Below are 12,900 nucleotides of genomic sequence, written 5' to 3'. Positions count from 1 at the left end.
TTCCCCACAATCTTCAGGGGAAAGTGGTGCCCTACTTTTCTTTCTACATGCTTGAGGCTATAACAAGATTTCCCCTTTTGGAAGAAAAGTGGTCCTCTTGTCTTTCGAAGTTTAAGACATTTTGCAAAAGGCCCTTGCCTCCATTCCCTGTGCACTTGTGGTGTTAACACACCTTTGCTGCAACCATGAGATTGTGGGATTTTGTCTATACTTATTGAACGGAATCCTGCACCAATAGCATCAAGTGTTTGCAAGTGCATCAGGCGCACATTGTGTGTATTTTAGGGAAGTTTTTAACGTTTGAAGTTTTATTCTCTTTCTAGTGTTCTGTTGGGAGCCGCCCAGAGTGGCTGGGGAAACCCAGCCAGGTGGACGGGGTAGAAATAATAAAATTATTATTATTATTATTCCTCTGTGTTGGAGGCCATATGAATACAAGTTGCCAGGTATCATAAGTGGGAAGAGTGCTGTCACTCGCAGGTCCCGCCGATGAGCATTTGGTTGGCCACTGAGTTCAGGATGCTGGATTAGATGGGCCTTTGGGCCTGATCCAGCAGGGCTCCTCTTCTGCGAAGTAGTCTGTGTTACGAGGCTCTGAGCTTTCGGCAAACTCCTCCCCATAACCCCTTTTCCCCTCTTCTTCTTCTTCCCTCTGGCAGGTGCTGAAACTGCTTCTGGTAGCCTGGGACCGGCGTCTGATCTTTGCCATTGGCACCTCAAGCACCACGGGCGAGTCGGACACGGTGATCTGGAACGAGATCCACCACAAGACAGAGTTTGGCTCCAATCTCACGGGCCACGGCTACCCTGATCCCAACTACCTGGACAATGTGCTGGCTGAACTGGCTGCTCAGGGCATCACGGAGGAGAGTACGCTCCAGGAGAAGGATTGAGGGGGTGGGAGGGAGTGGGGGGGGGAGACAGGCTTTGCCATGCCTGGGGCGGAACTATGAAAAAGAGCCGGCGTTCTGTGGATCAAGTTCCATCTCCCTCGTCCACTGTGCCTCCTGCTGCCACAGCCACCATCTGCCTCTTAAAAGGCCTGGGTCTGCCTGCCCAGCAGTCCGCTTAGGGGCTCGCTCAGGTTGGAAGCCGCCAGTCCTATAGCATTTGGCTGCTGGGAGCAAATGAGCCTGGCAAAGTTCTCCCTACCCAGCTTGTCTTGGGCCTGGGCTGCAGTGTCCTGACGAGGCCTGAGGTTATATTAACCTCAGTACCCAAAGCTGCTTTTATAGTTTGTAGCTCAGATACCTGGCCTGGCATTTTTACGTGGGGGGCAAATAAAGACCCATTTTAAATTCTGTGAAAACAACAGGAGGAAGGTATGCCTTGGGGGCAAGAAGGCATCTCGGGTGGCAGCACTCGGGAGCCAAGATAGGTGGCTGTCCGTCCCAAAGGCACTGAGGATTAAAACTGGCCCTGGCCTCTCTTTCTTGCCCAGCTAGGTGCCTGGTTCCATGTTGTCATGTCACTGCTTTCATGTCGTGGCTCAGTGTGAGTCAGAAATGTGCTGTTTGCTGGTCTGGTGCTCCCTGACACTCTCGTACGTTCTGAGGCTGCCTCTGCGTCCCTATTTTAAGATAGCTAAGAAGCAGGCCCGCTTCCTGCTAGAGCCTGCCCCAGTTCCTTGAGGAAGCAGGCTGGGAATTCCTTCTCTTGGATGCATGCCAAACTGGGTCAGCTGTAGGCAAGCCCTTGCATCCGACTCGAAACTTGGATGAGCAGAATAGCTGAATCACAGCTGGTATCTGTACTGCGTTAGGTGGATGCAGGAAACCCCTTGCTTCCCTGTAAGTTGGCATATTGGATCTGGCCCACACTTGCCTCTGACTGAGGCTGGAAAAAGTACACGGCATACATCTTTAAAGCACATTTGCAGCCCTGTCTTTTGGGCCCTGTAGTTCACCCCTCACAGAGTGAACATTCCCAGCAACCTCTGGCAAACTACAGTGCCCAGAATTCTTTGAGGGAAAGACTGTGCTTAGAATGTGCCTCGGAGGCATGGTGTACATGCAGCCCAAGTCTTGCTCCTGTGGCTGGATCTGCCCGATCCAGCTGGGCTCCTGGTTGCAGTACAGACTTAGCTAGGGTTTAGGTCAGGCCTCCCTGTCTCAGTTGCATTTACTTCTCTCCAGACCAATACAGAGCCATGTGCCCTGATTTCTCTTTCTGTTTGTGAATTGCATCCCAGGGGGGCTGGTTGTTTTATGTCCGATCTGTTTCTGTTGTGGGTTGGAATGAGAGGCTTTTTACAGAAGTGGTGGAAGGCAAGACACATTCAGGTTTTGCCTCCTCGCACTCCTGAGGTGGGTTCTTTTGAACTGTTTGTATGGGGGAGTCCCCTGGATACTGTTTTGAATTTATTTACCTCATGTTTGGGGGGTTTGTCGTATATATGTATATATTTATATATATATTTGTAATGTATGAGAAAGGCTTTGAGGCTAGGATGTGTAATACAATGGTACTTAAGTTAGACCTGGAGGCTAAGCGCAACTCATGATACGGTTTGCCATGGCACAGAGCAGGGGGCGTCCGTGTGGGGCCCTCCCAGAAGTTTTTTTTCCTGAACTACAACTCCCATCATCCCTGACTGTTGGCCATAGCAGCTGGGGTTGATGGGAGCTGGAGTCAAGCAACACCTGCAGGGCACCACATTGGCTCTCCCAGGAAGAGCGACAGCCTTTTTCAAACGGCTGTGCCATTTGGGTCCCTGCCCTTCCCTGCCCACCCCTGATATTTGAATAAAATTGATTTATTTATTTTTGCATGCACCTTAATAACCCATGTGAAATCTCTGTGGGGCAGGCTCGGGTGAGAAAATAAAAGAGATGGAAAGTGTGAGAGAGAGCATGTGGGAATAGGAAGGAGCATGTCTGTAGAGATGTCTGACTGCACGCTTGTCTGATTTGGTGGCGGCAGGGTGTGTGTGAATGTGGAGGAGCCCAGAGACATCACAAGGGTTGTTAAGTGTGCTGTGATTTTTTTTTAAAAAAGGCTCTTAATAAATAATTGGTGGCTCCTGGGTACATGTCACCTGGAGAATCTCCTCTTACTTTCTCATCAGCGCTCCTCTCAAGAACATGTTAACATTCCATTGAGTAGCATTCAGCTAGGTTTCACTTGGAGTAGACCTATTGACATTAATGGTCCTAACTTAGTCATCGTCAGCAAGTTTACTGTGTGTAAAACTTGGTTGAGTGCCACTCTTAGCTTTTTAATTTTTAACTCAGTTACTACATCATCAAAAAAATAAAAAATAAATTATATGCCACCCACCTGACTGGGTTGGCATCTTACATTATGTAGGGATGCCTTTCTGAATAAATCTTGCCAGGCATTTCCTTCTCGGATTTCCCCCTAATAGATTTGATCTGATTGAGTGGTTCAATTGGTGGGGGTGGGGAGAAACCCGTTTGGGAGTTTACCCAGCCTTGTTAAACTCTCTAAACGCCATCTCTCTCTACCCCACCCTCAAATATACACACACACACACACACCATGGCATTCCCTCAAATGTGATTTAGCCTCCAGGATAGGGGAGAGATTTTGAAGGGCAACCTTCCAGCCACGGTCATCTCCCGACTGAAGGGAGCCAGTTTGCCTTTTAATTTTACTTTTGTTTGGGCTGAGTTACTTCTTCCTTGAACTCTCCAGCCACTGATAATTTTGTACTTCATAGGGAATGACAAGCCTGATGTGACGCTGTTGTTGAGGGTGATGGGGGGAAGAGGGTCTCTCTTTTCCACTTTTTGTCCTCTTCAAGTCCCAAAGCAGGTTGTGGTTGGGGGTGCTGGTAGTGGTATTGGGGGCGGGGGGGGAGGGCAGGGGGAGGGGGAAGCCATGATGTATATTGTTTGTTGGTTGTTTGTGAACGGTGCGTTTTGCCCGTCTCTAGTTTGTTGCATTGCGTCAGGATGGCACCCTTGGGGGGCGGGGCGGGTACAACAATAAAAGGAAAACTCCACTGCCAATTTTTGAAGAATGTCTCGTGTCTGTGTTTTCTGAGTCTGCGAGTCTGTCCTTTGTTCATTGTTGGTGCTTCCTGAGCAGGTGAATGTGTGTAGTTTACTTAGCTGGGAGAACATTGGCTTTCAAACAGCCACAAGGGGGAAGTTGCTTCAGGGAAAAGCAAATACAGTACTTCGGCTTGAGCTGAGAGTTGATGGAAAACGAACTCACTACAGTTAACACAATTTGAAGGAAAATATTTAGATCCAGTGAAGGACTTCTAATTCTTGGATCTTGGACAGAATCAAAATCTTACATTTGTAAGTGTCAGAAGGGAGGGAAAGAACTGAAGGAACAAAACAGGATCATCTTGCTAAACTTCTAATTTGAGTTGGATCTCATCTTGGAATCTGTTCATACTCGCTGTTCATACTTCAGATTGCCAACTTTTTTTCTGAGATACTGTGCCATTAACAGCTGCATGGCCTGCAGGAATGAAACAGGTGCACCTTCTCTTTCTCCTCTCCCACTCCTTACGATGTCGTGCTGGAGAAATCTGGACATGCTGGAGAAATTGGGAATGCCTGCCTCTGATGCAGTGATGAAAGGTGCAATGGAAGAGGGTTAGAAACCACAAGCTCATCCCTTAGGTGAGCTTGGACTGACGTGAGCTGTCGTCTAAGACATGTGGAGGCCACCAGGTTGGCAAAGGCTGCCTTAAGATTCACCGGTGAACGTAGACTGTTCTCTCATTCCAATCAAGAATGCACAGTCGTTCTTGTCATATCTATCCCATGTGTTGCCCTGCCAAGCACAAAATTTGCTGTGTTGGTTACACCACTGCACAGCTACATGTGACTCTTCCACTGTTTCTTTCCTGAGCCTTCTTGGATATCTAATTCCTATTCCTTCTTATCACGTGTTTGATTGCCAAATAATTCCACACTGTGAGATAGCTTGCCTAATTAGCCTCTATTTTCGCTATAAGTAAATATATACCAATATAGTGGTACCTCTACTTACAAATAACTCTACTTACGAATTTTTCTACTTACAAATGGAGCTCCGTCCGCCATCTTGGATGCGGTTTAGATAGGATTTTTTCTACTTACGAATTTTTAGATAGGGTTGCTTCGACTTACGAATTTTTTCTCCCAATGCATTCCTATGGGATTCGACTTACAATTTTTTTCGACTTACAAATGTGCTTTCGGAACGCATTAAATTCGTAAGTAGAGGTACCACTGTATATTTCACACACCTCTAATGGCAGGATTTCATTTTTCTGAGTGCAGAATCCAGAAATAGTACATAAAACACTGGTGAGTTCTAGCTGTACAAATTCTTTCCCGCTGATCTACTACTTGTGTATAGTTTCCTCTCTTTGTTTACATGAGATCTAAGTGCCTACATCCTTTCTTATGTCCTTTAAAACCGATTCCCTCCACCAGTTTGGAGAAGTAAGCAATAAAGCAGAACCAAATGGGAGTAACTTGCTGAAAAACGACGATATTCATTGACGGCTGCCTTAGTACAAGACGTTCATTCCCTTCAGGAATGTTGGATTGCATGTTTATGAACGAGCACTATATATATATACAGTACACATATATTTTGCATTCAAGAGGGTTTTTTAAAAAATAAAATATATTTTTATATATGGATACATGCAGTTGCTTTTACTGGATCAAATAAAACCAAAAATTCAATATACTGTTAGTAACCTGCTGTGGTTTGCAGACAAATCAGTGGCTGACTCATTGACGGAGTCTGGAAGAGGCATTTCCTGTCATCCTTTTCTGGGAGGATATTTGTTAATAGAGCATAAGCTGCTGATTGAGCACAGAGGAGCTGTAGAATAAAATCTTGCTAATGCACCAGGCCAGTGTGTTCAAAGATGCACTTGTGGGGGGGTGGGGGGTGGGAGAAAATCATTTTGCCGAAAGAGAAAAAGCCCTTGCAGCTCCTTTGCTGCAACTCAGTGTTTTTTATAGCTGAACAAGGGCTGAATATTGAAGTTACTTACATTCTCTCTTCATAGCCCCCTTTTCTACCTCGCTGCCCCCCCCCCCCGGCTTTGTGTGCATGTGACAATAAGCATGCTTCCTCTCCCATCTGAGCAGCTCAAAGTGTTTCCCCAAAGTAGCTACGCAGCCCCTCTCTTCTACCTGGGAAGTAAAACTAGGACTTGGCCAAGGTGTTATCCTGGTATTGTTTCTACAACAGTGCTGGTAAAAAAAAAAAGTAAAGAATGCAGAGTCTACTCTGTCTGACACTGGGGGGGGGAGTGTCCTTGTTAAGTTGCATCCTGTTAAACTTAAAATTCTGTTAAGCTTTTGCAACTTCTGCACACAGGCCAGATCAGGGTGGGGAGCCTTCTTCAGCCTAAGGGTCTTGTCCCGTCCTGTCATCATCAACCCTTCATGGCACCACCATCTTAACCTGTGATTTGTTTGCAGTGCAGGCAGGTATCCTCAAGGAAGGTGAATTCAGGTGCTGTGTGGCTGTATATCCCATGGGGGGAAGGGTTCAGGTGAGGCTCGTCAGAGGTTGCTGGACTCCAGCTCCGATCATCCCTGGCCATTGGCTGTGCCAGTTTGGGCTGATGGGATTTGGAGTTGGACAGCATTTGGAAGGCCACAGTCTCCCTCATCTCTGTTGTAGTCTAACCCCCCCAGGAAAAGGCATGTGCCCCTTATGCCCATAGATGAGGTTGGGGAAAACTCCCGTCAGAAATGCTGGAGAGCTGCCCACTCACATGATAAAAGACCTCATAACCCACCTACTCTCAGCAGCCCAAAACATCATAGCCAGACACTGGAGGGACCTGTCGGAAATAAACATGGGACACTGGTATCAAGTAGTATTGGAAGCGGCCTTACTAGAAAAGCTAACCGATAGACTGAAACTGACACGGGGAGAAATGGAATAGGATGCCTTCGCCCCAGTATGGCTCCCCTTTATCACAAACACAGCCCAACAAGACAACAAGAAGAATGACAGCAAATGAATCAATATGGCTAACTTAACCCAACAACGCCCCCCCCCACATGCACAAACAAATCCCACTGCAGCCAACCAAAGACGAATCAGCCACACACAACGCCACCCCCAACCTCTCTCACCACCAAGGAAACAACAAGCAAATAGAAAGAGAACCTATTCAAGTGACTCGGACACAAAAAAAACCCCACACATGCACTAAGTAAAATAATACAAGCTTTTTTACCACGCCACCCCTTCTCACCCATCCCCCCTTTTCTTCCCAACCCTAACCTGCATATAACACCAATGACTCACAAAAAAAATGTAACCGATCTGCAGAAAACACAACCTGAAGAAAGAGACAACGTGTGTGCTTTTATAAGCAAAGAAAATATTTAATGAAAGTTATTTTAAAACAAAAAATGCTAGAGAGCTTGTCGGAAGAGGCACTTCTGATCTAGGTGGACCAAAGGATTCAGCTAAGTATAAGGCAGATTCCCAATGCCCTGGACCTAACGGGAAATGCCTATGGGAGCTGCTGTGCTTCTGCTTACTCAGAAAAGTTAGAGAAGAGGAACAAGAGACAGGAGGAGGAGGAAGCTCATAGCCATGCACATACACTAGCCTCCCCCTTCCAGAGGTTTTGAACTACAGTTCCTATCAGCTCCTTCCAGTGTAGCCAACAGTCAGGATCATGGGTGTCCAAGTCCCAAACAGCTGGAGGGCAGCAGGTTGGGGGTGGCTGACATACAGCAGCATTCAGGTGGCCCTCCAGATGTTGCTGGACTACTACTCCCATCATCCTGGCTGGAGCTGATGGGAGCTGTAGTCCAACATCATCTTCAGGGCCACAGGTACCCACCCCTGATGTAATTGATAGTAACACACACACACAAACCACACACTACACTGTTTGTCTTTCCTGCTCCTGCTCAACTTCTATGAAATCACGGGCATTGTTGCTTGAGGTCAAACTCCTCTCCTCTTCCCCAATGTTTTTGTACTCCCTTTTCTTGTACCTCCTGCATCCGTAGACAGACAGGCCAATCAGGATGGCCAAGCCGGCGGTGGCACCAACAGTGACCCCAGCTGTCTCTCCACCTGAGAAGCTCCCACCAGCAGCGTTCATGTTGTGCAGATCGGCAGGGCTGCCTATCTTCCACATCTGGGTCTGGGTGTCCTTGATCCAAGCCTGGTCCCCATTGCTGTTCATCACCAGGACGGTGTTGGTGGCAGTTAAGCTTATGATAGGCTTGCGAGTGAAGGGAGGGAGCCGGGCTTGGGGTAAAGCCCCTTCTGTGAAACGCCCAGCCTGGACACAGTATTGCACTTCACAGCCATCGCTGATCAGAGCCAGGTGCTGGCCAAATCCTGCTGGGCACCTCTTGGAGTAGGGGTCATCATCTGTTCCACGGTGGTGTCCCGTCAGCGGGTTTCCTACCTGGCAACTGAAGAACCCCCCGAAAGGAATAGCATGGCTCTGTGCCCGGGCATCGTTGCTGACGCAGATTATGAGCTGGTCCAAAAGCTTCAGCTGGTAATAGTTGGAGGGACAGGACTGGCTGTTGGTCATGGGGTTGGGGCTCTGGCCACTAAAGAGGCCTCCAAAAAGGAACCCTGACTGTTGGGGGATGGAGTTTCTTGCTGCACACCAATAGGAGCTGAACTGGACCGCGGAAGGGGTGAAAACATCGTTGCAAACCCGCCTGCAGAATATCCACAGTTTGCAATGCTGCTGGCACTCCAAGCGGCTATAGCCTTCCTCAAGCAGCTGGGAGCGCAGTTTGATTGCATCATAACCCTCGGGGCAAGAGAAGTCTCCAGTGAGGGGGTTCCTCTGCTCTAGGTCCTGGCAGAGCACAGCAGCATCAGGACCTTCCAGCTGAGCACACTCCTGGTAGACTCCACCAAAGGTGAAGTTGGTCATTGTCCCTTCGCAGCTCCCATCATCCATGTTGGCATAGAAGTTGAAGTTGGGCGAGGCAGGGTCGATGCAGCCAGGGTAGGTGTTGAATGTGTAGTAACGGGAGATGGCAGATGCCACAGTTTTGGACAATCTCTTCACGGTGGGGGTAGGCAATCCCGGCAGATTTCCTGGGGTGATGAAGAATGGCAGAGGCAAGCCTGAGCGGTCAACAGCCACCAGCTGGTTGGTGGTGCTCTCCTGCCAAGTTTTCAGGGTAATGCCAGGGTAAAAAGGCACTCCGCCAATACTCTCCACCCTGGAGCTGGTGAGGTTGTCCAGATACTGCTGGGTGAGAGCATTTTCTGTCGCCACTGAAGTGCTAATGTCAAAGTGGAGCAATTTGCGGAAAGAGGCCCCGGCCGCAGCTGTGACAGAAATTCTCGAGGACTTGCCATCTTTCACAAAGGAGGACTTCACTTGGTCCTCCTGGATGAGGCTGGCTCCAGCGTCAACTCCCGTGATAACGTGAGTGCCGTAGTTTAGGACCAAGATCTCTGCCAAGTAGTCAGCCATTCGTGTGTGGTTGTTCTCCAGATAGCTAGCAATGGTGACAAGCTGCTGCTGGAAGCCTTTATCTAACATTGCACCCGGGTTGAATTTCACAGTGTACATCAAATTCCTGACCTGAACCCTGGTGGTCACAGCCTGATCTCTCACTTGGTGGGTTTTCATCCTGCGGAAATCAGTGGAGAACCTTCCGTTGATAGAAAGAAAGGACACCTCTGCATTGATGGAAACGGAGGTGGCACACTGGTAATCCATCCAAGACTCTATTATCTCTGAGTTCATCTCCAGGGAGCTCTGTTTACGGGCGATGGCGAAAAACTCGTTGGGGATGAGATAAGCCCCGTCTTCCGTAGTGCTGCACGAAGAGTAGTTTAGGCTGATCACTCTTGCCATATCCAGATTCCTCAGGTTATCCCAACCACCTCCAGGAAGAACTTCCAGTGCAGGAAGATTCAAGACCTGTTTGCATGCCTGAAATCCAGTGACAGAAGGACGGCACAAGGGTGATTCCTGTGCTCGACATACCCAAGTTATGAGCGTCAAGGAGAGAACGATCGCTGTCCAATTACTCATGGCTCGACCAGTGTAGAGGAAAAGCTAGTATCTGAGTAGTCTCAATGTGCTGCTCTCTCTCTCTTCTGCTGGTGGTAACCCCAGTAGAGGCTTCCTTCTTTTTATGCTAAGGCTGATCATTTAAAGAGGAAGCAAAACTATTTTGCTTTATACTTTCTCTTTCTCAGGTTGGACGCACTTTAGAGCAGCCTCTGATAGGCTTACAGCACAATAAGAAATATAACAACTGGGGCATATTTGCAGAAATCTGTTTCCTTATTGCTTTACTGAGCAGGTATTATGCAGGTTCAGAAATAGGCACCTAGAACCAGGCAGCAACAGTTTCAATACATTGGTCCCCAAACAATAGCAGCTTTGCTGGAATCCAGAGGCAGATGATCTACTATGAAACTAATGAAGTTTGAACTTCAGGGCCCCTGATCCCAGAGGGGCCCCAGAGCCGACTTTAGTCCACATTGCTTAAAATGTTTGCATCTAGTAAACCCAAGTTGAGTCGTGTGACTTAAAAACTATAAAGAATAGGATTTTTTTTTCCCACACTAGTGACTTTGACCTGGGAGAGAATCCAGTACAGAATTTTTAATCAAAATCTAGATGTAGTAGTTGGGTTTTTTTAATGTGATGATGGAACAACTCCGTTGAAGAAGATAACAGTGGTTACTCAGACCTTGTTGCTGGTTGCAAAGGGACCCCCATAACAGTTCAAACTACAGGGCCCCCCAAATGTCGGTCCACCACTGCTAGAACCCACCATTTCTTATTCTCTCCAGAATTGTCTTAGCAGCTTTTCTGGACAAATGGAAGTGGTTCCTTTAATAGCATCAGAAGAACCTTGGCTGGATCAGGCCGATGGCCCACCAAGTCCACCATCCTGTTCTCACAATTGCCTAAAGCAGGAGCTGAGTGCAACAGCACTCTGCCCACTTGCGATTCCCAGAAACTGGGAAATTTCCTTGGTGCCACATCACATGCTCATTCTCCACCAGCCATGTTTAGAACGTCCTCCCACCACCAAAGCTGATCTCCGATAATGGCCAAGATGATCTGCTGCACTGATTCCTTAGCATCTGTTTTTAGTGCAACCAACACACAGCCAAGTCAAAGGAAGAATTTAAATAAAAAGACAGAATGGCTCCTAATGCTATGTGAGAGAATGGGCTTTGTGCCATGGGAAAAGAGAGAAAGAAGCTATGACTTCCTTCCTTCCTTCTTTCTTTCTCTGTAGTGACAGGAAGCAGCCATTTCTTATTTCTGCCTGGTGCCTTATAGTAAGAATTGCCAGGACAATGTTCAGAAGAATGGTTGTGGTAAGGGTTAGATGACTGTGAATGGCTGCTTTCTGACCTGATTTCCTGACTATGCGCCATGCTAAAACACAATACAGTATATTATGGCAAGAAACTTTGGAATTACCCAAGTGGGTTTTTGTTTGCTTGTTTGTTCTTTGTAGATGTGATACACTTTTGGGGTGGGGTTCCAGTTCAGATTGTTGCACATAACCTCTTCCCCACAGCCACATGAGTCAAAAAGTGGAACTGAATCTGCTGCTAGCAGAAATGAAAGTGCAAGTTGTTCCAGTCTCAGTTTGCAGTTGAAATACTGTATGTACAGGGGTGGGCAGACAACAAAAAGGGGAGGGAACAGTCTGAACGGGAGGTGAGACTTGACATAAATTGTTTTTATGTCCTAATCTAATCATGCGATAGCCTTGGTTTGAAATATTCCAACAGCCCCATTCATTAAAAAATGACTTTCTGCTGTCAATCATTGTTTCCCTGTGGCAATTTGGTGCCATAAATAAAGGGCAGGGGTTTTACTCGCTCCTGTATCATTTCGTCTTATTATTTCTAACTTCCTCATTTCAGAACAGATTGGGGCTGAGAAAGATTCAAAAGCGGAAACTGAAGCATATGGCTAGTCCTCACAGCTGGCGACTTACTCATTTCTGCTATTGTGTTCTGACCTTTTCTAACATGGTGGAAGTGAAATGATTCTCGAAATCCGAGGTAGCCAGCGTGGTACACTGCAGATGTTGTGGACAACACTACAACTCCCATGATCCATGCTCCTTGGTCATGCTGGCTGAGGCAGATGGGATTTTTAGTCCACCCCTGGTGGGCACAATATGGGCTGCCCCAGCTCTAGGTCAAACAGTTACCGTAGTTCTGTTCATCCCTCTAAGTTTGATCTCGCTTGTGAGGTAGGCACAGGAGACTGGAGCATGAGGGCAAATGGAGACCTGCCCACTAACCTCAGCCTGCCCTCCATCAGCCCACACCTGCCTGCCTTCTTACAACTGCCGGTCAGCTTCCTCTACCAGTCTCAGTGTTGCTCTTATGGAGTGCCACAGCAGAGCTGTCTTTCCCATAGGGCTTAGTGGTGTGTTGCGCCAGGACGCCGGCCTCTCAGGAGCACCCCAGCAAGTGGGGGAGCTGTGCGGCTTTGCCAGTGGCCTCCCCTTTCCCTGCATGCCTGCCAGCTGCGCCCTGCCAACCATAAGGCTGGCGGGCGTGCAGCTTCCCTCCCAAGCCTCCTCAGCAGGAGAGTGATCCCCACAGAGGCTTAGGATGGAAGTTGTGCCCCGCCAACTATATGGCTGGTGGGCGCGCAGCTTCCCTCCCAAGCCTCCCAAGCCTCTGTGGGGATCGCTCTCCTCCAGAGGAGGCTTGGGAGGGAAGCTGTGCTCTCCTCACAAGGAGGCTTGGGAGGGGCGCAACTTCACTCCCAAGCCTCTGCGGGGATCACTCTCCTGCAGTGGCATGGGGGAGAGTTGTGCCCCCCGGATGACTGGCAGTGCGCAGCTACGGCCACCCCAACACTATCCGTGGTAATTTGGGGGCGCTGGGCGGATATTTGCATCCCGGCGCCACATCTGCTAAAGATGGCCCTGCGCCACAGCATGTCTTCTTGGTTTCAGC

At 48.2% G+C, this 12,900-nt stretch overlaps 2 protein-coding genes across 2 annotated transcripts in view; one reads left to right on the top strand and one right to left on the bottom strand.

Annotated features, from left to right (window-relative positions):
- The window catches only part of DTX4 (deltex E3 ubiquitin ligase 4), a 37,853-nt gene extending 34,367 nt beyond the window's left edge, over nucleotides 1-3,486 (top strand). Inside the window, exon 9 of the mRNA XM_035124385.2 lies at nucleotides 660-3,486. Within this exon, the coding sequence (XP_034980276.1) occupies nucleotides 660-893 (234 nt within the window). The 3' untranslated portion in view covers nucleotides 894-3,486. The remainder of the gene's footprint in view (nucleotides 1-659) is intronic.
- A 3,247-nt stretch (nucleotides 3,487-6,733) lies between these two features.
- On the bottom strand, nucleotides 6,734-10,102 carry MPEG1 (macrophage expressed 1). Its single transcript, XM_035124384.2, has one exon. It carries the CDS (start codon nucleotides 9,980-9,982, stop codon nucleotides 7,841-7,843), a length of 2,142 nt encoding a protein of 713 aa, XP_034980275.2. The 5' UTR covers nucleotides 9,983-10,102; the 3' UTR covers nucleotides 6,734-7,840.
- Nucleotides 10,103-12,900: the final 2,798 nt, after the last annotated feature.

The sequence above is a fragment of the Zootoca vivipara genome, chromosome 1 (assembly GCF_963506605.1).
Source record: "Zootoca vivipara chromosome 1, rZooViv1.1, whole genome shotgun sequence".
Lineage (NCBI taxonomy): Eukaryota > Metazoa > Chordata > Lepidosauria > Squamata > Lacertidae > Zootoca > Zootoca vivipara.
The sequence above is the reverse complement of the archived record's forward strand: the minus strand, read 5'-3'. Positions and strand labels throughout refer to the sequence as shown.

What these genes read in the sequence shown, in the direction of transcription:
- MPEG1 (XM_035124384.2), bottom strand. Translation starts at nt 9,982, where the DNA reads ATGAGTAATTGGACAGCGATCGTTCTCTCCTTGACGCTCATAACTTGG.